The sequence below is a fragment of the Nicotiana tabacum genome, chromosome 19 (assembly GCF_000715075.1).
Source record: "Nicotiana tabacum cultivar K326 chromosome 19, ASM71507v2, whole genome shotgun sequence".
Lineage (NCBI taxonomy): Eukaryota > Viridiplantae > Streptophyta > Magnoliopsida > Solanales > Solanaceae > Nicotiana > Nicotiana tabacum.
In genome coordinates, this window is record NC_134098.1 from 134,801,550 (window position 1) to 134,824,225 (window position 22,676).

A 22,676-nucleotide genomic window follows, 5' to 3' on the forward strand; every position below is an offset into this window, starting at 1 on the left:
TTTTAAAAAAATCACATAAATAATAAATATGCTTGAGTTACAAAATAAAAAATAAAATAAAATATAAGTTCATGAAACTTATGAATATTGATGTTTAATTGTAATCTTTATTTTGTGTTGTGGCGTTCAGTTTATTTTCTCTAAGTTGTAATGTCACGATTATTATATATATGTAACCAAAATTAAATTCATTTTGGAGTTCAAAGACTAAATTTTGAGAGAAGATTTACATCATGGGAGACATTTTAAGAATAACTCCATGCATTTCTTCATGTTATGACCTGGTATTGCTTCTTTTTTTTATAAATATTTTCACAAATGAAAATAATACTTTTACGTATATGTTTTGAACAAGTAATTATTCAAATTCACCTACGCACTTTTGTTAAGCCTTAGAGTGGTTTCCTTAAGAAAGTTCGAGGTTAACAGTTTATAGCGATAACGTTAAGTCTTTAAAAATAATTTTGTGTGATTTTTGTGGCACTAAATGTTGAGCATCTTTTCACCGATTTTCAATATCCTTGGTTGTAGCTAGCTGGCATTTCATATTAAATTACTACTATTATGTATATTTTTCTTAATTATGATTCGATAACATTAATTATTTCTTTAAAGGTAGGATTAGTGTCACAAAATTTATCAAAGAGTGTAGAGAAAATTACTTGAGAATATTATACATTAATTTAATCCAATAATGGTTAAAAGTCACGAAGAAACAATGAATTTTCAAGAGTTAATTTACAAAACAATAAAAAAATAATCACAACTTAAATGAGATAGAAAACTTGAATATATGCATACAGAAAAGAAAGTGTGTTACAGGAGGAGAAATAATTAATATGGAGGGCATCAGACTTAGTCTTTTTCAAATATTCTTTACTACTTGAAAAGTAATTCAGTACTTTCACTTTTAGTGTTTGCTTAATTTTTACTCTCATTTTTTTCTTTTTTATTTCTCAGACCAGTTTATAAAGATTCAGTAGCGCAACTGTCAGCTTTTATCTAACTCTATGAAAGAAAAAAAAATTAACCAACTAAAACATATATTTTAATTTACTAATTTGCCATTTAAAAATCTTTTCGTAAGAATATCAACTCAGATTATTAAATCTTGATAAATAGTAGATTGAGTTGAATATTTAGTTTTTCTTTACTACGCATGAACTAAATTAATTAAAAAGTTATAATTATTTCACATTATTCAAATAATAAGTAAATAATTTATATAAATAAATATTAGACACATGATCGCTAAACATAAGAAAATAATAAGTTACCTCAATATGCTTTCTTGTGTCAACTTCAAAGGTTCCAAAAGTTTCTAAGACCTAGATTCCGCAACCTAAAATTGGAAGGATGAAAGAACAAGGGTAAAACGATACCAAAAAATATAAAAAGAGATTAAGAACAAAAGTAAAATCACTAATAAGCAAACAAAAATATCAAACTATTTGTATGGCTATGTAAAATGAATCTGAGACAAGACTCTTTCACAGAAAATTGACTCTTAAAGCAATAATGAAGTCATTAAATCAGAGGCGGAGCCAGGATATAAAGTTTATGTGTTCTTAATTAATCATCAAATTCATAACTCGTTTAGTTATTAGATTAACGATTAAATAGTTATATATATTTAATAAATTTTTAATACAAATAAAGGGTCTAAACAAAAATTATTGGGTTCATCCGAACCCAAAACTCATATTGTAGCTCTGCCCCTGCATTAAACATAATTAAAATCTAAATTAAAGACAAATATGCCATAGTTTCCGTCTAAGAAAACCTGTGCCGCGAGAGACAAAATTTCGTTGAATAAACAAATTCTTAATTGACTTCAAAGTCGTCTAAGAATGTTTGTGCCACGATAGACAAAAATTCTAATGAATAAACATCTTAATTGACGTCGTACATATAGTTTGGTAACATACTTTAAATAAGAAAAGAATTTTGATATAGTAAAATCTTAATACATTTTAAAGTCCTCAATTTTAGGACTTTTTACCTATTTCAGATAAGGAAAGATGTAGTAATTATATTTTTAATTGTTTGCAATGTCCTAAATATTAAGAAAAAATTATTAAATGGCTATTTTGTTTAGTAAGAACTTTATTTTTAAAGGGTAAAAAAGGCGAACGATATTTCGCTAAAATTCTTCGTACTTTTAATATAGTATAGATATAGAATTATTGTTGTCTATTTTAAAGATGAAATAACCATGTTATCTCTTAAATTTATGATATAGGAAAGGAAAAAACTTATTTACCGTGTATCTCTTTTTTGTGGGAATGGGGAGGATTGGGGCAGCAAAAAGGGAGAATTTTTTTTAGGATGAAAGGTAACTCAAATTTCATTCTAATTGATGAGAAGTAATCATTTGATTCTTAAACATTTATGTTACTATGCACTTGGACAATATTATATGCTAGTTTATTTCTTGTTACTGTTCGAAAATTGAGAAACAACTGCACTAATCTAAAGAAATAACAAACCCAATATAGTCTCACAAGCAGAGTCTGGGCATGATAATGTGTACGCAAATTTTATCCCTACGTTGAAGGTAGAGATATTGTTTTTGATAGATCCTCCACTCAAGTAAAGATAAAAAGAAAGTAACAGTTACAACAAGAAGATAATAATAAAATGAAGCAAAAGGACCAACACACTCTAAAATATAATAATAATAATAATAATAATAATAATAATAATAATAATAATAATAATAATAATAATAATAATAATAGAAAAAACCGAAAATAGTAATACTACTGGTATTGAAAAGAAATACCCTAGACTACCTACTAGCCTTCTACCTTAATTCTCGACCTCCACACCTTCCTGTTCAGGGTCATGTCCTCGGTAAACTGAAGCAACGACATATTCTGCCTAATTACCTCTTCCTAATATTTCTTTAGCCTACGTCTATAACAGCTCCTCCAGCGCCAACCTCTCACACCTCCTTAGTGGAGCATCTGTGTCTCTCCTCTTCACATGCCCAAACCATCTAAGCCTAGCTTCTCGCATCTTGTCCTCCACCGGAGACACTCCCACTCTGGCCCAGCTATCTTCATTCCTAATCTTATCAATCCTAGTAAGCCCGCACATCTATCTTAACATTATCATCTCTACTACTGTTACGGCCTAAAATCCGAATAGTCGTGATGACACCTAACCCAACCAGCTAGGTAAGTCATTTAAGCACTAACCAATTCCAATAATAATTAATAAAGCAATTAAGTAAAAATATATCTGAATCTAATACATTCCCCAATAACTGGTAGTACAAATCACGAGCTTCTAAGAATAGAGTTTACAAAGCGAAAATGAAATAAATACATCGTCTGTTTGAAAAGTACATAAACAGAGTTTTATAGATCTAAGGCTACCACGAACAAGAGGCGGCTACAACCGAGACACAGGTACATCTTCAAATCCAGCTCCCATCGAATAGAGCAACATCAACAGTCCAACATCTGCACGCAAGGTGTAGAAGTGTAGTATGAGTACAACCGATCCCATGTACTTAATAAGTAACAAACCTAATCTTAAGTTGAAAGTAGTGACGAGCTAACACAAGGTCGAGTCCAATACCAATATCCCACAACAGTTCATAACAACATAATACAAGTAATAAAAGATGTATCTCAGAAGTAAAATGCTTAGCTCGTTCACAGTTTCAGAAAATTGTCATGCTTTTCAAGTATCTTAGTAAAAACCCAAATCTTTTACCGAAAATGCCAAAAATACGAGTAAGTTTGAAAGCTATAATTTTTCCAAATATCCTTTCCACAATAAATAAGATGTTTTATTTTCTTTCCAGATAGCAAGTGTGAAATACCTCTCTATGGCCACATATAAATGTGTGTAAAAAGTCATGAATGATGTGATACCGTACAACATGAGGAAAAATGCATCTCTATGTCTGTATGTCATGTGTGCATGCCAATGCCATGCATCTCAGAGATGAATCATGTACTCACTGTGATGACCCAAAATATCATCTTTAAATTTAATAAGTAATTATGTGTTCTAAGATATCAAAAATCACCATTTATCATTTCTCGACTTGCGTGCGCAGCCCGTAAAATTTTTTGAAAAGTTTTCATGTGAAAAATGGATTAAAATATGAAATAGAGCTTTAAAACTCAACTGAGTTGACTTTGGTCAATATTTTAAGCAAACGGGCCCGAATCAGTATTTTGACTTGGGCGTATGCCCAGAATCGAATTCCGAGGTCCCTAACCCGAGATATAGAATTTTGATGAAAAATTAAAAGCTTGAAAGCTTAATAATTTTAAAGAAATTACTGATGTTAGATTTATTGACCTCGGGTCCGTATTTTGGTTCCGGAGCCCGTTATAGATCCACTGTAATATTTATGACTTATCTGCCAAATTTGGTGAGAATCGGAGTTGATTTGACATGATTCGGACGTCCGTTGTAAAAATATATGTTTTAAAGTTTTCTTGAAAACTTCTTTTGATTTCGTATCCGATTCGTAGTTCTAGGTGTTATTTTGGCGATTTGATCGCGCGACCAAGTTCGTATGATGTTTTAGGACTTGTGTGCATGTTTGGTTTAAAGTCCCGAGGGCTCGGGTGAGTTTCGGATATGATACGGGATGATTTTGAACTTAGAAAAATCTGATTTTCTGCAACTTCAGGCTTCTGGTATTTCCTTCATCGCGTTCGCGAATGTACTCTCGCGAACGCGAAGAGCAAACTATGCCGGCTGAATTTTCTTCTTCGCGAACGTGAAGATTGGGTCGTGAACGCGAAGCTATGGGGACTTCACCCTTCGCGATCGCGACCAACTCAACGTGAACGTGAAGCTTTAGAGGCCTGGGGGAGGCGTCTGTTGTCCTTCTACGCGAACGCGAGAACTGGCACGTGAACGCGAAGGCCAGGGGAAAAAAAGCCTTCGCGAACGCGAAGGAGGACCCCGCGAACGCGAAAGCCACGGGCTGCTATTCATCGCGAACGCGACAGGCCCTTCGCGAACGCGAAGAAGGCCTGATGCCTGTGATTTAAAACAGAACCAAAACGGGATTTTTCCTATTTTTCACAAACCCTCAATTAGAACTCGGTTTATGAGCGATTTCAAAGGAGTTTTTCACGATTTCGAACTGGGTAAGTGTTCTTCATCATATATGATTGTATTTCATAAATCTAAGTCTATATTCATCATTTATTTTGGATTTAGATGAATGAAATTGGAATTTTTATAAAATCTTCCAAAAAAAAAATTTAAGATTTGAAGGTCCATTTGATATCGGAATTGGATAATTTTTGTATGGTTGGACTCTTCTCGGAATGGGTGTTCGGATTTCGTAAGTTTTTTCGAGACTTGAGACGTAGGTCCCACTGTCGAATATTTTAATGAATTTTGAATTTTTATCCGGGAGTCCCACTGTCGAATATGCTAAGTTTTATATTCGTATTGAGTATATCGAATTGTTTGTGAATAGATTTGAAGCTTTTGGAGACAAATTTAAAAGGAAAGGCTCTGGTCGAGTAATTGATTGGAATTTGCAAAGCGAGGTAAGTGTCGCGGTTAACCTTGACTTGAGAGAATAGAACCTTCAAATTATTTGTTATGTGAATTGCATGTGAACGACGTATAGGCGAGGTGACGAGTGTCTATACGTCGTCAAATTAATTGTTTGCCTGCTTACTTGAAAAATCATAAATATTTTTAAATCATGAATTAATTATTATAATAATTGTTTCTCTCCTATTCTTTGTCAAATATTAATTCTTGAATTCCTGCATTAATTGTTACATGCTATTTGAATTATGTGCCTTAATTGTTATTTGACATTTAGCATATTAAATATTAAACTGCATATTTTCTCTCTGATTTCCATAATAATTTGCTATTTGCCTTTGTTTGTTTCATAATTAAATCATAATTATTGTATGCTTGTTGTCTTATAATTTTATATTAATTGTTATATTTATTGGGAAAAATTTCTTCTATAAGAATTGGTAAATGAATATGTTGGAGGAGCGGGTTGCACGCCGCAACAGGATTGATTATAATGAATATATTGGAGGATCGGGTTGCACGCCGCAACAGACTTATTAAAAGTCAATATTGGAGGATCGGGTTGCACGCCGCAACAGACTTATTAAAAGTCAATATTGGACGCTACAACAGACTTGATTAAAATGAATATATTGGAGGAGCGAGTTGCACGCCGCAATAGAATTGAATGTGAATATATTGTGAAAGCGGGCACGCTGCAACAGAAATGAATGTGAATATATTATGAGAGCGGGTTGCACGCTGCAACAGAATTGGTTGAAATGATAATGGATTATGACTGTTGAGTTGGCTTCAATTATTATAAATGAGCTACCTGTTTTATTTCTATTATTTATTGTTGTCATCAATATTGCGTACATGTTAATGTAAGTGAACCGCCTTAGCCTCGTCACTACTTTGTCGAGGTTAGGCTCAGCACTTACCAGTACATGGGATCGGTTGTATTGATACTATACTCTACACTTCTTGTGCAGATTTCGGAGTTGGTCCCAGCGGCGTACCATAGACTTGCTCGGATTTCAGCTACTAGAGGAGACTTGAGGTATAACTGCATGGCGTCCGCAGTTCTGAAGTCCCCGTCTATTTTACTTTAACTTTGTGTTTTATGTCCAGACAACTTTATTTTATTCAAATATTTATTTGTATTTATTCTAGAAGCTCATGCACTTGTGACACCAATTCTGGGATAGTATTTAGACACTGTTATTTTTTTTTATGAATTATTTCACTTGATTTCAGACTTTATTTCTGCATTTGTTTCTTTGTTATTAATTAATTTAAAATAGTTTTAAAATGGCTAATATTATTCTAACGTTGGATTGCCTAGCAAGTGAAATGTTAGGCGCCATCACGACCCCAAAGGTAGGAATTTCGGGTCGTGAAAAGTTGGTATCAGAGCACTCAATCTCATTGTCTCACACTTTTCACTCATTATGCTCAACCACTTGGTACTGTATATGGCCCATACGGCCCAGGGAAGATCCATCCCGGAATATATACATCACTAACCATCAGTCACTCAGTACTGAGGAAGGCCAATCCGGCCCCATGGAGAAGATTCATCTCCAGGTATATCAATGATTCAGACAAGATCCATGTACAGGGAAGATCCATCCCTCAATATAATCAACCGCGCTCACTGGGAGTGTGTACAGACTCCGGAGGGGCTCCTACAACCCAAGCGCTATCATAAGCCAGATCTAGGCATAAATCAATATAACATGCTACTGCGTGCAACCCGTTCCCATAACTCACGGGCTCACAATGTCATGAAACTAGCCCGACAACAATGATATGATGTATCAATAAATAAAAATTGGGACTGAGATATGATATGAATGCATGGATATGACTGAGTACGAAATATCAATGAAATCAGTAAAATGACAGCAAGAAACGACCACTATGGGTCCCAACAGTATTGGCATAAAGCCCATACATGATATCTAGCATGATTGACAACTCATTTACTTTACTGCATGGTGAAAACATGGATATTAACAAAATAGGAATACTATACAGTGCCATGAAAATAACAGAGTCCCAATTCACTTGGTGCACGCCCATCACCTAGCATGTGTGTCACTTCAATACCAATCACATAACACATATTTCAGGGTTTCATACCCTCAACACTAAGTTTAGAAGAGTTACTTACCTCGAACAAGCTATTATCAATACCGAGCAAGCCAAGCGATACTCCAAAGATACCATCACATGCGTAGAGACCTCCGAACGGCTCAAAACTAGTTAAAAGCAACTCAAATACATCAAATAAATCCCAATGAAATAATTCCAAATGATAAAGATCAAATCCTTAATAAAAATTCAAAATCGGCCAAAAATCACACCGGGCTCGCACCTCAGAACCCAAAAAACTCACAAAATCCGATAACCCATTCAATTACGAGTCCAACCATATTAGTTTCACTCAAATCTGACTCCAATTCGACGTTCAAAACTCAAAAATTCATATTATGAAACTTTAGGCCAAAACCCCAAATTTCCTCTTTAAATTCACAATAAAATTACCAAAATGAAGGTAGATTAATGAAATCTAACCAAAACCGAGTAGAGAACACTTACCCCAATTCATATAGTAACATTTGCTTCAAAACTCGCCTCAATCCGAGCTTGAAAATGTTAAAATGAAGCCAAAATCGCGAACCCTTATATTTATCATTCTGCCCAGCATTTTCGCACCTGCGACACATTAGACGCTTCTGCGGCGTCGCTTTTGCGACCAAAATCACGCTTCTGCGGAGAAGCACTGGATCCTGCCTTCGCACTTGCGGTAAAATACCTGCATCTGCGCACTCGCAGCGCGCGCCCAAATGTCGCTTCTGCGCTGCCAACCGCTTCTGCGCTCAACTCACCGCATATGCACCTTCGCAGATGCGAAGCAATCTCCGCTTCTGCGGAACCCTACTCCCAGCAATATTTCCGCTCCTGCGACCCCTTCGTCGCTTCTGCGACCATCGCACATGCGCAAACCAGCCGCAGGTGCGGTCATACCAGAACCAGCAATAGCAACATTGAAGAAAAATGATCCGAAATCCATCTGAAACATGCTCGAGCCCCTCGGGACCCCGTCCAAGCATACCAACAAGTTCCATAACACAATACGGACCTAATCGAGGCCTCAAAACACACATAATAACATCTAAATGACGAATCACACCTCAAATCGAAATCTATGAACTTTGAACTTTGAACTTCAACAACCGATGCCGAAACTTATCAAATCACGTCCGATTGACGTCAAACTTTGCACACAAGTCCCAAATGACATAACAAACCTATTCTAATTCCCGGAATCACAATCCGAATCCGACATCAATAAGTCCACTCTTGGTCAAACTTTTTCAAAAATCCAACTTTCGCCATTTTAAGTCAAATTCCACTACGGACCTCCAAATCACAATCCGGACACGCTCCTAAGTCCAAAATCACCCAACGGACCTAACGGAACCATCAAAATTTCAATCAGAGGTCAAATTCTAAAAAGTCAAACTTGGTCAACTCTTTCAAATTTAAAGCTCCCTAGTTGAGAATCATTCTTCCAAATCAGTCCCGAATAACCTGAAAACCAAAACAGATGATTCACACAAATCAAAATACATCATACGGAGTTACTCACTCCCGTAAACTACCGAGCGAAGTGCAAATGTTCAAAACGACCGGTTGGGTCATTACAACTACTCTCATTTTTTGGACATGAAAGTTCCTGATTGACCAACACTCTGCCCCATACAACACAGTCGGTCAGATAACCACTGTGTAGAACTTACCTTTAAATTTAGGTGACATATTCTTATCACATAAAATACCAGATGCGAGTATTCATTTCACCCACTTAACTCCAAAACGATGTGTAACATCTTCGTCAATCTCCATATTTTCTTAGATAATATACCCAAGGTACTTAAAACTATCTCTCTTCGGGATGACTTGTGTATCAAGCCTCACGTCTACATCCTCTTTATCAGTCCCGTCACTAAACTTGTACTCCAAGTATTATGTCTTGATCCTTCTCAACTTGAAACCTTTAGACCAAGGGTCTGTTTCTAAATCTCTAGTCTCACGTTAACACAACATCGCATCTCCTCAATCAGTACAATATCGTCCGCAAATAACATACACTACGACACCTTCCCTTGAATGTGGCACGTCAATGTGTCCATCGCCAAGACAAACAATAAATGGGCTAAGAGTTGACCCCTATTGCAACCTCATTACAACTAAAAAGTAGTTCGATTTCCTGTCCCCCCAACCAACTATCCTCACCCGGGTTTTAATTCCCTCATACACGTCCTTAATTACCCTAGTGTAAGCAACAAGAAAATTAGAACCTCCCTCGGGACTTTATCGTATGCTTTCTCTAGGTCAATGAACACCAATGAATACCATACCGTATACAACTGCACTAATCCATCCAAAAATATTTGAATTTCACTACGACAAATTGATCAAGCGAACCATTCGTATATTGCAATTTTATTTTTGCAAAAAATCAATTAATATTTGAATAATTAATTAGAATAGGTGCCATTATAATCACATAATTACAAATAGCCGAAGGATGTACAATACATGCCTAATCATATATAATATGCCTATAATAAGTCTAATCTATGTATACTAATTAAGAAAAGTAATAATGAATCCTACCGGCTATTTGTATAAAGATTGAACCGGCTGGAAGTTAAAGTTAGCCCAACTGTTAAATGAAGGAAGTAAACTACTGCTCAATTTTTGAGGCTTACAATTTAGCCCAACCGTGCTAGGCACATTGACGATACAGCTGTTGTCGAATGTCCAGATTCTTAGCCAATTAGTACCTATCGGGAGTTCGTTGAAGGTTTTGTTAAAGTCACAGCCGGGTCATCGGAATCAGAGGAGCAAAATCGTCCAGGTGCATCCCCTCGAATCTTCCCTGTCTTTGTCAAAAAACCCACGCATTTCTCGTCTCTCCCTCTCTACATATCATTCACAGAGAAACAAACGTTTTTAACTACAGTTTTACCTTCTATCTAGTGTTTTCATCTGGACGATGCGTTTCTACCGGCACTGTTACTCCGACTGTTTCCGCCGCTGTGGTCGCTGTTTCTGCTCTTGTTACTGTTGTTCTTGTCCTTAAAATCTCCCAAAATCAAAACTTTCCGGACGGTTAGGGTTTATTATTGTTTCAATTCTGAGAATTGTCGGATGTTGTGATTGTTTTTTTCAATTACGATGGATTTGAGCCAATCGCAATCGAGTAGTCTCTCGCTAGGGTTTATTGCTCATGCGTCCCCGGCGGGAAGCGCACCTAATCGGGCTCATATCGCCGACGACTCGATCACTTTTCAGATCGATTCTAGGGTTAAGGACCAATCGCATCTGGTTCTGCCGGTTCCACTTCAACTGATGGACAAGCAAACGGAGGAGAACGAGAAGAATGGGGGAGAGAGTGGGGATGAAGAGAGGGAAGTTGAAGAATTTCGTATTCTAGGGCATTCTATGTGTATAAAGCGGAGGAGAGATACTGATAGCACGTCGTCTTCTTCGTCTTCGAAGAGCTTTAGGGTTACGAGTTCCAATGAGCATATGCTAGGGCTAGAATCGCGAAAAAATGCTGTTAGGGCTTGGGGTAATCAGGGTTTACAGGTAGCTGACCCGGATATATTTGAGATAATGGAGAAGGAGAAGCAGAGACAGTACAAAGGGATTGAACTGATTGCTTCTGAGAATTTTGTATGCAAGGCTGTGATGGAGGCATTAGGGAGCCATTTAACAAACAAGTATTCTGAAGGAGCACCAGGGGCAAGGTACTATGGTGGTAATCAGTTTATAGATGAGATTGAGACTCTATGTTGTAAGCGTGCATTAGCTGCTTTTGGACTTGACCCAGAGAATTGGGGTGTGAATGTGCAGCCATATTCATGTACTTCGGCAAACTTTGCGGTTTATACTGGTTTGCTACTGCCTGGTGATCGGATAATGGGATTGGATACACCGTCTGGTGGAAACACAAGTCATGGGTATTATCTTCCTAATGGAAGGAAAGTTTCAGGGGCTTCAATTTTCTTTGAGAGTCTGTCTTATAAGGTTGACCCCCAAACTGGGCATGTAGATTTTGATAAGCTTGAGGAAAGGGCTCTTGATTTCCGTCCTAAGATACTTATATGTGGGGGGAGTTCGTATCCCCGGGAATGGGATTATGCAAAGTTTAGACAGATTGCAGACAAATGTGGTGCAGTTTTGTTGTGTGATATGGCACAAATTAGCGGTCTCATTGCTGCAAAGGTGATCTTTTCTTTGAGGCTCTTTAGTTATTTTGGTTAATGCTCACCGGGCACGATCCTATGCTCATTCATGTCATTCGTGCATCAGTTTAATTTACTTAACCATTTTAGTGCTCATTGCCGATGTTTTGTTTGAAAGCAAGAAGATTCGACGCAATAAATGATGCTTTGGTGCAGTTCCCTTCCATGTATGGATGCCTTTGGTTTCAAACTGTTTTAATTAGGTTAAATACTGAGAGGTTAATTATATAAGCTTACTGATTCATAAATACCACTTCTAAGAAAAAAACAGCCAGCTTACTGAAGCAAGTTTCCCTTATAGATGACACCTTCCCTTAGAATTTTAATGTGGAAATTATCTGATTGACAAGTCTCACCTGTTCTGATTCATGATCGGCTTCTCTTGGATTCTTGTCATAGTTATAATCTCAATTTTGTTATTTGCTGAATGTATTAACGGGCAATTTCACTGCAAAGCAATAATATGCCATTCAATTTTGAGCTCGTATGGCAGTGCCTTGCTTGATGAATTCAGTATGCTACTATATAATATTGACTTTATGGTTGCTATTTTTTTGGGTGTGTGTGGGGGGGTTTGGTTTTTTTTTGGGGGGGGGGGGTTACATATGGCCTTTGGGTGTTGTCTCACAACTGAGCTATACTTATTTTTACTCTTTATGTCCGTTCATTTTCGAATCTGTTACCACTTATCTGCAGGGCATTGGTGTAAAATGGTTAAATGATTGAATTTGGTCCTGAGTTCATTTTGTTTAAGAGTTCTTTTTTTTTTTTTTTGGATAAAGGGTTAAAAATATTATCTTTGACTTTCCAAGGAAATAAATGTTTTTAGTTAGTGTTAAAATGGGAAGATATGATGTCTAAGGGGAGTATCGTAGACCCTAGAGAATATGTTGGGCACGTCACTCCAAGTCAACCTTTCTTCATGAGTAAATGTTTTGGCGTCAGCTCATGCCCTTAGCATCTGCCTGCAATTTCTTCTCAAAATAAATCTGTTATATGAATTATTTCCCATCTGATCTTGTCAAAGTTGATTTGTGGCATGGCTTTTTGCTGCAGGAATGTGCGAGTCCCTTTGATTATTGTGATATAGTTACTTCAACAACTCACAAAAGTCTTCGAGGTCCTAGGGGAGGTATTATCTTTTATAGGAAAGGATCAAAGCCAAGAAAGAGAGGCCTGCTCTTGAATCAAGGTGATGGTGGTGATAAGTATGATTTTGAGGAGAGGATAAACTTTGCTGTTTTTCCTGCATTGCAAGGAGGGCCGCACAACAACCATATTGCTGCCCTCGCCATAGCATTGAAGCAAGTGGCTACTCCTGAATACAAGACATATATGCAACAAGTTAAGAGAAATGCTCAGGCATTAGCAGCTGCTTTATTGAGAAGAAATTGCAGACTGGTTACTGGAGGGACTGACAATCACATGATACTGTGGGATCTGAGAAATCTTGGGTTAACAGGTTTCTAAAACTTTTTCTCTAATACTTCTTGCCACATATGTTTCTGGTGAATTTCATTCATGAAATCTGTTTGTTTCTTGTTGCTAGCGTACCATCATTGCCCTTTCTCCCCATCTATTTGGATACTTCTTGTTGAACTCTAAGAACGAATTGGAAATTTAAGGGGCAGTGGAGTAAGATATTATCAATCAACTAAGCATCAAGCCTCAAATATTTTGATCAGATGATTGCGTTGTAACCATTCTGCTACAGTGGAGTAAGATACTTCTTGAGAAGAAAATAAAATAAAAAACCAGTCTAGTTTTGTAAGGCATTTGGCATTTTTGGTCATAAGCACTGGGCTGTCATTCATCTCTTAATTTTTTAGTCCTAGTGAGGTCAATGAACTGAATGTGTCTTCTTTGCTTATGTTTTATTCCTATGGTTTTGCTGTCAATTCCTGTGGCACTGTTTCTGACTGGGCTTCTATATCATTTTTGCCACTGAGTTGATTGAATTGATTGTGTATTTCTTTTCCAATGAAATTATTAGTTTATTCTATGATCTTGGGATCAACATTTGTCCAACTTTGACAGCATATCTCATAAGGTTTGGTTTTTAGATTTCTTTAAAAGTGTGATCTGCTTTGCTGCTCTCTGAAGGTTGTCGAGAGGCTCTAAACCCGCCAAGTCTCTTACGTGTGATTCCTGAGAGAACTTGAGAGAACTTGACTGCTTGTCATATACTAATTCCATCCAACTCAATTAAATGTTCTGTTTGAGTTGAATTGATTATTTAAAGAACAGTCTGAAGTGCACCCAAGGGTGTGGCCTAGTGGTCAATGAAGTGGGTGAGAACCATGAGGTCTCAAGTTCAAATCCCAGCGGAGGCAAATACTAGGTGATTTCTTCCCATCTATCCAAGCCTTGGTGGATAGAGTTACCTGGTACTTGTTGCTGGTGGGAGGTGGTAGGTATCCCGTGGAATTAGTCGAGGTGCGCGCAAGCTGGTCCGGACACCACGGTTATCAAAAAAAAAAAAAAAAGAACAGTCTGAAGTGGGTACTTGTTAAGAATGGGTACTTGTTAAGAAATGGAGATTGTGTGGGAGGCACAAATTTGTTTTTGTGCATCTCTTAGTACTCGAACTTTGTTTGTTCTGGCATTTGAACAGAACACAAAGATGCCTACATGAAATTTGAGAGTAAAGTTGGTAGCAGTTAACATGGACGTAATATGATAAGGTGACGAAGATTAATGTACAAAAGTAACTCAAACAGTAATTTTAGCTTATCATTGTATCCAAAAAAAGTAATTTTAGCAAATATACTGTTGGCATTTCCAAAAAAAGCATCTATATATTGTTAAATGGTATGTGAGGTGTGTTTTCCAGAAAGTTAAGTCCTACCATAGCAGCAAATCACTGTTTGAAAGTAACGTAATATTTTTTAGCTTTAGCATATGTTTGACTGATCATAAAAGTTAGAACATTTTACATATAAAAATAAGCATGTACTATTGTTCAATGGCCTGTCATGTGCGTTTTCCAGGAGAGTTAACTCCTAGCATAACGCAGCTCAACTCAATATTGTCAAAGGCGAAAAGGCAGAAAAGCACCTAATGTCTACTAGCAATGTAATGAAAGCACGAGCTTTTCTGAACGAAAGGCTAATATGAAAAAGAAAAATTGTCAAAGGTTTGCGTACACTCTACCCTCCCCAGACCCCATTTATTGGGATTACACTGGGTTTTTTGTTGTTGTTGTTGTTGTCAATTAAGTTAAAAAATCATATTGATTCTGACTGGCAAGCATTTTTCTAATTCATTATTGGTGAGTAATTTTCTTTTAATAAATTCTAATTTGTTTTCCCATTCATTAATTTGTCCGTCCATAAAAATTTCTTGATAATTAATATATTGCTGTCATCTAGTTATTTGTTTGGTGCTATTCTCTTTAGGAGAGAGCCCATGGACGTTGTGGTGCGTGGTGCCTGTACTGGAGCGCTACTTAAGTGACGCGATGTGCCTAGAATCGAGGCCTTTAAGTAGCTTACTTGTACCATCTAAATCTGTGCCAATTCTTTTGCTTACTGATTCTGGGACCAAATGCTGCCTGCTTCAATAGGATTATCTGGGACCGGATACTGCTATTTTAATGGGACTTAAATAGCATTTGCTGACTTGCCTCGTTTTTAGTGTATTAGTACTGATCTTTATACTTCTATTTTACAGGTAAGAATTTTGAAAAGGTTTGCGAGTTGTGTTACATCACTCTCAACAAAGTAATGGTCTTCGATGATTATGGAAGTATTACCCCTGGAGGTGTGAGGATAGGTAAGTTCAGTCTGTTTTTGGTGTGGAGCCACATATATCAACTTTTTGGAGTTGAAAGCTGTTTGCGTAATTACTTTTTCTTGCTCTGACTGCAGGTACCCCTGCTATGACATCCCGAGGCTGTATAGAGAGTGATTTTGAGACGATAACAGATTTCCTCCTCAAGGCAGCGCAGATTACAAATTCAGTACAGAGAGAACATGGAAAGCTCGCAAAGGCTTTTCTGAAAGGCCTTGAGAACAACAAAGATGTTATCGAGTTACGAACACGTGTTGAAAGTTTTGCATCCCTGTTTGCAATGCCTGGATTTGAAGTATAATTTAGCTGGAAATCTCGTTTTGGTGGATAAATTCTTTTTTTGTTGGTTGACCAACCTTTTCTGTGGATTGGGAGAACAGCGGTGCACCCAAATTCTTGGTTAGTAATTGACTCGGCTTGATATGATTTTTAAGTGTCCCTTGAGCTCAAAGCCTGGATTAACTTATGATATGTCACGTTGGAGTATTTTGCGTCCTTAACGATTGTCAAGGTTGGCTGGAGGTGCCAAGACAAATCTCAAGTAGCTGAACCTTGCCACAGTTTCAGTATTTTTGTTGAGGGTTTGGTAAATTAATAGTATTGTCATGGGGGACCCAATTCATCCTCTTATAGCTGTTTTGATAGACTGTTGTTTTGGGTCCTCGTTATTCTTGGTTGTACCTATATTATTATATCTTTAATATTCAACTTGTATATACCCTGTAATTTTCTCATTGAAGAGATTACAAGGTTGAATGAATGTACACACACCTTGAGAGAAAAACAAAGGAGAATTTAAGGGATTGTTTGGAAAAATTGTTAGTCGTAGTTGTTTTTGGCAGGATGACTCAAATTTCCAGTTCCTTACCTTTTTATATTGTTCTGCCTTCCATTTTCTGTGTTGACTCAGGTGGTATTGCATCACAGGAAGCTACTTCTAGAGGGTGTTGGATAAGCATTTGTTTCTGTCTCTATTATAATCAGGTGAAGTACTTCTTTGATACATTCTATGGTCTATCAAGAGCTGCTAGATGTTCATCTCATTAGACATGCATTGACAAATCCCTTCTCCTTTGAAACGATTGCGATCTACTAAAGATAGCCTAGCCCATGGTTAATGCTAGGGATGGAGTTGGCACAGATTAGTTGCCATGACTTTAAATCGGGTCTCCACGAAGTCTAGCAATTTTTTTACATTGTCCAATAAGGTAGACCAAAAGCAGGAAGAAAGAAGAAAGTTGTTCTTTTCCCTCCCTTGGGGCTTGGGGGCTGGAGATCTGGGAAAAGAACTGAAAAGTTGGCAAACCAGAATCATGATGTGGATAGTTGAAAGGAACAAGTCTGAGTTGCAAGTTGTAAAGAAGTAAAAAAGAAGATAATAATTAGAGAAGAAAAAGAGAGGAATCGCATTTCACAGGGAAACAGGAGACATGTCAGAGAGCTGGTGCTAGGTTGAGATACAAGAAGATATACCCAAGTACAGCGCCTAGTATAGACTCTGTTGACAGCAGCCACTCTGCACTGCCCACAGAACAGAGAGCTGCTGCTTTTCTTCTCATCATCATTTATTCGACCAACAATAACATTATAACAACAATCAATTACTACACATGCTATAGTACTCTTTTCATATTTGCTCTCATTTAATTCCTTGATAACAGAAAAAAAGAATCCCTTTTCTGGGAATCAGACAAAAGCTCCTACAGTTAAAAGAAAAAAAACTGCTTTTTTAGTGTTTGAGAAGAAATGAATGCTAGCCCAGGAATCTCATGATCCTTCTCTTCCTTTTCCCTTTGTCTCCGCCCACTTCTCCATCACTTTTTCACAACTTGAATGATTAATAATTTCCTGAGTCAAGGTATATTGGATTAAAAAATCTAGTACTAGCTCAAAGTCTCCCTTGATGATTACATTAAAAAACTAAAGCATCTCACGTTTTTTTTTAATCTCCCATATTTCTAGTATGTCAAGTCTACACTTTAAGAAGTGTTGTGAATTGAGAGTTGTTTTTTAGTATTATTATTGAGAATTCAATAATATAATTATCACCCTTTGGTTACTTTCGATATCTCAGCTTCCCCTCCCCCCCATCTTGCTCTATGACCTAAACTGTCTTTCCTTAACCGAAGTCGTTGATGGTTTTAAGTTCAGAATTAGTAATCCTTTTTCCAGTACCTTTTGCGAACTGTTTCTGTTGCTTTCCTGTTTGAATTGATGCCAGTCATGTTAGCTGTCTCCTCTTAAAGAAAATCGTTGAATTGCTCACAAGAAAGGAAATTCAAATATGGGGCCGTATCAGAAAAAGCTATAAAGAACTTCTTTCCCCCATCAACTTTTAGGCTGTTAATAAATCAAAGATTTAGCATGTTTAACATCTTTAATCAAGGTTCTAACACATCTAGTTAATGTGAATTAGACAAACTTAATTGCAAGAAAAGAGGATTGTTGGCTGCGATTAAGACCGACCAACAAAGTAAAAAAGACCTATCTAATCTCTGTTAACATTACTAAGCAGCTGTCATTATCTTAAAAATAGTTGTCATGTGGGCAGGAAGCATCATTCCTTTATTTACTTTATTTAGGTGGTATCACATTCTTTTCCATTTGACAGAAGAAGCATCTTCCAATTTCAGTAACCCTAAACCTAGCTAAGTTGTCTATTATAACTTCATTCTCCTAAAGACAATACCTACTAACATAGGAGTATTAAATTATTCTTTCAGCTCCTATGTTTCCTCAACACATCAAGACGTTGCCTTAAAGAAGTATAATTTAATACGTTAGTTGGGATAATCATAATCTTCATCTTGGTTTTGGTTGGGGAGTAGATGGTCTTTAAGTAGTTGAATTGTAATCACAATGTTCATTCTAAATTGATGATGGGGGGAGAGGAGAGGGAGGTCTTGCCGCGTCTTAAAAAGTTAGTAGATAATGGGTCTGCTTCTCTAACCTTCTCCGCCTGTCTATCCCATACATAATATACTGTTCTCTTACCACTAAACGACGATCTAACAGTGAAACGATTGAGGGAAACGATAGAATGCCCTAACTCGAGTTAGGTCTAACCATATAATAACATTGTTAGTTAAGTATAAGGCGTATGATAGATGGTCTCTATCTTGTACGTTTGGATGATTCTTTGTAGGGTATGAATTGACAGTTAAATAAACAAACTGTATATGTCTATAAGTGATTAAATATGTTGATAGAATAAAGAGCATATACAATAAAAGTAGCATATGGCAATTGTGATTCATATCAATCTTCCAGTTCTATTCCACTGAGGTGACTGACTGCTGGCCTTGTCAGTAAAACAAGAACAAACATTTCTTATCTTTGATCCAGTTATTGATGATAAGGAGAAGAATCTTCTCCTTGAGTGGAAATATTTTTTAGAATTCTTTTTCTTTTTTACTGAAGCTATCTTTATCCAACATATTCTTCTTGTTTAGTAATGTTACTTTTATTCAAAGGAAGAATCACATTCTGGTTTTTTTCCTTGAGGATAATATTCATGCTTTACTTAACAGAGCAAACTTCTTCCTAAAGTTTTCAAGACTAAACTTAGCTGCAAAATAAGAAAATTGACATTTTAGGATGCCAAAAAAGGACCAAAATAGAGAGAGAGATGGATAAAAAGAAGTAGAGCCAAAATATTTAAAAAAAAGAAAAGAAACTACTCCACTAAGTTATTCCTTACACTTCTACAATCTCTAAGGCTATGGCTGCACACATCTTTCTCCATTTGTTCTTTCTTTGTTGTCTTTACCTATGAGTGCACATATCCAAAAGTTTCTTTCTTCCTTCTACTATTTCATCAAAGAAGTCATCAAGTTGTCCAATGATGCTTTCTGCCCCACATTTCAACATTCCAAAGCAATCTTTCAAGTTTTCAATCTTGTCTTGGATATCAATTTGTGTTAATACTAATCCACACTCCTTGGCTCTTTCTAGTTCCATTTTCAGCTCAGCCATAGCTACTCTTGCTCTTTGATACTCGAAAAGTAGGATTCCGGGCAGCTGCCCTTCTGCCTGATTCACCTCTGCTACTACTCTCTGATGCAATCTTGAAGTTGAAACCATAAAAGATGAACCGAAAACCATGTTCCCTTCATGACCATTCCCTTGGTAAAAACTTGTCTCTGGCCAAAAATATACAAGTCCACTTACCAAAATGGCCAAAAGCAATGAGCTGACATTCTTCATTGCATAAAGCACCCCTCTAAAGCCACTGAATCCATTGAATTTTGATCCTATCATAATATTTTCGTCGAACCTCAATGATAAATCTTGCATTCTTGTTTCCATTAAGCTCTTGTTTTCTTCTTCAAGTGCTACTATTTCTCTTTGACATCTATTTATCGCGCGAATAACCTGTATGATCAAGAAAAAAGATTACAACTTTATGCAAAAAAATTCGATATAGATACATGGTTTGATTATGCCAAGAAAATTAAAACAACCTGGCGGGAAAGCAGAGGATTTAAAATGTTGTGATCATCAAAAGAAGAAGCTAAATTGGCACCAGAAGTGTAATAATTTTCCATGCTGGAGATTGCTGATTTGAGAACATGGCAAGCTTCCCAAAGTCTTGAACTTTCATCCATGTACTCATCAAGCCATTTCTCTCCAACAGGCAAATGTAGTTTTTGAACCAGAAATGTTAACTGGGAATGAAAAGATCTCAAAGTTGACAAAACATGTTGAAGAAAATGGAAAGACATGAAGTTCTGAGACAGGAATAAGTGATCAAGATTGTCAAGTCCTCTAGTGAGGAAGTTGTAGAAACCATTAACAGAAGTTGTAGAGGAAGAATGATTCATCACAAAGATTGAAAAAGAAGAAGATGGTAAGTTAGAAGAGAAGAAAAGGTGACAAAATATTGATGGTTATATGTATTGGAAGTGAATTCAAGAAGGTAAAATAAGGAAGTGAGTAGCTTAAGGGGTTAGGACATAGGAGTCTATATAGTGAAAAGGATTGGTTGTTGGGGGCAATTATGTGTGTTTGCTACAGAGTGGAGGAGATGATTGGAGAATCTGCCATATTCATTATTTAAAGGAAGCAGAGAAATGCTGGAATTGAAAAAGTGGAAAGGGAAAAAAGGGAATTCCTAAGTCTAAATGAAAAGAAAAAGCAAACACGAGAAGTTAATGAGTTGGCCTTAAACATTACACTTTCCTATTCATAAAGATTTAGTCTGCAGACCTTTCAAGAATCAAAAAGGGTGTCTGCACATAAAATGATAATTAGGGAGAAATCTTCAGTTTTTTTTCTTTAATAGTATTTTTAATTATATAGCTCTTTATTCTATGAAGGCCCTAGATTTTGTTTTCTTGGGCTGTAAAAGTTTGACTACTTTGTCTGAGATACTTCTTATTCTTTCTTCTCATCCTTCAATTTTGATTTGGTTCCCTCTTGGAATTGAGTGCTTCTCACCTTTTTCTCTCCTTTTAATTTATTAATTATTCTTTTGATGAGTTATTTAGCTGTGTAATGGGGAAGTTTAAGGAGATATTAATGATGAGGTCTTGGAGTTGAGATTATTATATGCAGATGCTGGCCCCTGTTTTTTTCTCTTTTAGAAGTTAAAATTATACTTTTTTGGGAAAGTTTACATGGAAAGCAATATATTGCTTCTAAGTTCAATATACACGAATTTGCCGCTAACATTAACTTGCGGTCCCCTCAATACCCTCTGGCTTTTCTAAAACCCCATTCCCCACCAAATGAAATTAAAAAGAGAAAAAGGGTTGGTGCAGTTTGTGAATTTCCAAGAAGTCTAGCCAGTTTTACAAACAAATACAATTTCCTCCTGCATTTTCTATATTGAGATTTGAAACCCAGCCTTATGAATTTTCAAATGGGAATATGACTGGCTATTTGTGTAAAGATCCATTTATAAAAGTCGTGGAAGCAGTCACTAATGCTTGCATTAGGGTTGACTGTCTACATCACAGTTGGGGTGCGGCCCTTTCCCGAGCCCTGCGTGAACATGAGATGCCTTGTGCACTGAGCTGCCCTTTTTTTTAGAGTGCTTCATTCATTGCCTTTAAGGTTTTGCATGGCGTTTGTATCCTTCACATAATATCAGAACCAACCTCAATATATAATTCTTATACCCGTGTGACTAGTGATGGAGTTGGAAATTCGAATAAGGGGATTCAAAATAATGCCAGAACACCATAACTAGTACTCAGACTTGTGTCCTAAATCAAATTTTGAGCCACATTTGCCGCTACAACTTCAGTTGTGTCAACTTCCATTATATCATGTAAATACAATCATTTATATATATATAAAAAAACATTTGCTTTATCCTTTTTGCACATTATAGTTTGAGGAATGTGATTCAATTGAACCATGCAGCTCGATTCCTAGAGTGGCTACACCAAGGTTTTGGGTTGATCATCAAATGAATTCAAAATATGTAGTATTGCTTTTTTGCAGAGCCCAAAACTTTCTTGTGCAACAATGATGTAGTAGAAGATGTGATGATACAAAGTAGTATCAAAAGCCGGGATCCTGTTTTTGAAATGGGGAATCAAGAATGCATGCTCACTACATTGAAATTTGGCAAAATAGGACTTAGTACGGGACTAAGCAATTTGTATTGGAATTGGAAAATGGAATTCCACTTTCCAAATCCACTCAAGTGGGGCATTATCTAATGAAATAAAGGCCATCCACACAACTTACAATTATCTTTTTTAGCCTAATATATATTTGATGTAACTATATGGTCACACTTATATTCATCAAGTTTGGTTTTAAAAGGTAGCCGTAAGGTTTTCCTTTGGGTCCACAAAAGATGTTCCAGCAAATTACAAGTCTTTAAAAATATGAGTAGTAAAAAGATTGTTTCAGTTTTAGTATGATAGGATATTTCATGGGAAGGATTGGACACCACGCTTTGTATAATGGTGTAAATTGGTGAAGCTGAAAATCAATCAAATCCAAGCAACAAAAGGGTGGGTTGTTAAAAATTACATGGTGGATTATGCTACATAGTACGTATCATATACGAGTGTA

General features: G+C 36.5%; 2 protein-coding genes and 1 long non-coding RNA gene across 3 annotated transcripts; 2 read left to right on the plus strand and 1 right to left on the minus strand.

The window, feature by feature from the left end:
- The first annotated feature begins 10,329 nt into the window (after positions 1–10,329).
- LOC107826181 (serine hydroxymethyltransferase 7-like) lies at positions 10,330–16,460 on the plus strand. The gene is made up of 4 exons (XM_016653136.2): positions 10,330–11,832; positions 12,909–13,314; positions 15,525–15,626; positions 15,722–16,460. Exons 1-4 carry the CDS (start codon positions 10,780–10,782, stop codon positions 15,943–15,945), a joined length of 1,785 nt encoding a protein of 594 aa, XP_016508622.2. The 5' UTR covers positions 10,330–10,779; the 3' UTR covers positions 15,946–16,460.
- A 93-nt stretch (positions 16,461–16,553) lies between these two features.
- Positions 16,554–22,448, plus strand: LOC142173308 (uncharacterized). The gene is made up of 2 exons (XR_012702975.1): positions 16,554–16,628; positions 22,095–22,448. It is a non-coding gene; the product is annotated as an uncharacterized LOC142173308 (long non-coding RNA).
- LOC107826182 (uncharacterized) lies at positions 19,274–20,612 on the minus strand. The gene is made up of 2 exons (XM_016653137.2): positions 20,108–20,612; positions 19,274–20,018 (listed from the first exon to the last, which is right to left on the minus strand). The coding sequence occupies exons 1-2, from the start codon at positions 20,465–20,467 to the stop codon at positions 19,410–19,412; spliced, it is 969 nt and encodes a 322-aa protein (XP_016508623.1). The 5' UTR covers positions 20,468–20,612; the 3' UTR covers positions 19,274–19,409.
- Positions 22,449–22,676: the final 228 nt, after the last annotated feature.

What these genes read in the sequence shown, in the direction of transcription:
- LOC107826181 (XM_016653136.2), top strand. Translation starts at nt 10,780, where the DNA reads ATGGATTTGAGCCAATCGCAATCGAGTAGTCTCTCGCTAGGGTTTATT. An exon ending in GAGAAATCTTGGGTTAACAG is followed by an intron (nt 13,315 to 15,524) that starts GTTTCTAAAACT and finishes TCTATTTTACAG; the next exon opens with GTAAGAATTTTGAAAAGGTT. An exon ending in CCCTGGAGGTGTGAGGATAG is followed by an intron (nt 15,627 to 15,721) that starts GTAAGTTCAGTC and finishes CTCTGACTGCAG; the next exon opens with GTACCCCTGCTATGACATCC.
- LOC107826182 (XM_016653137.2), bottom strand. Translation starts at nt 20,467, where the DNA reads ATGAATCATTCTTCCTCTACAACTTCTGTTAATGGTTTCTACAACTTC. An exon ending in ATCCTCTGCTTTCCCGCCAG is followed by an intron (nt 20,019 to 20,107) that starts GTTGTTTTAATT and finishes TTGATCATACAG; the next exon opens with GTTATTCGCGCGATAAATAG.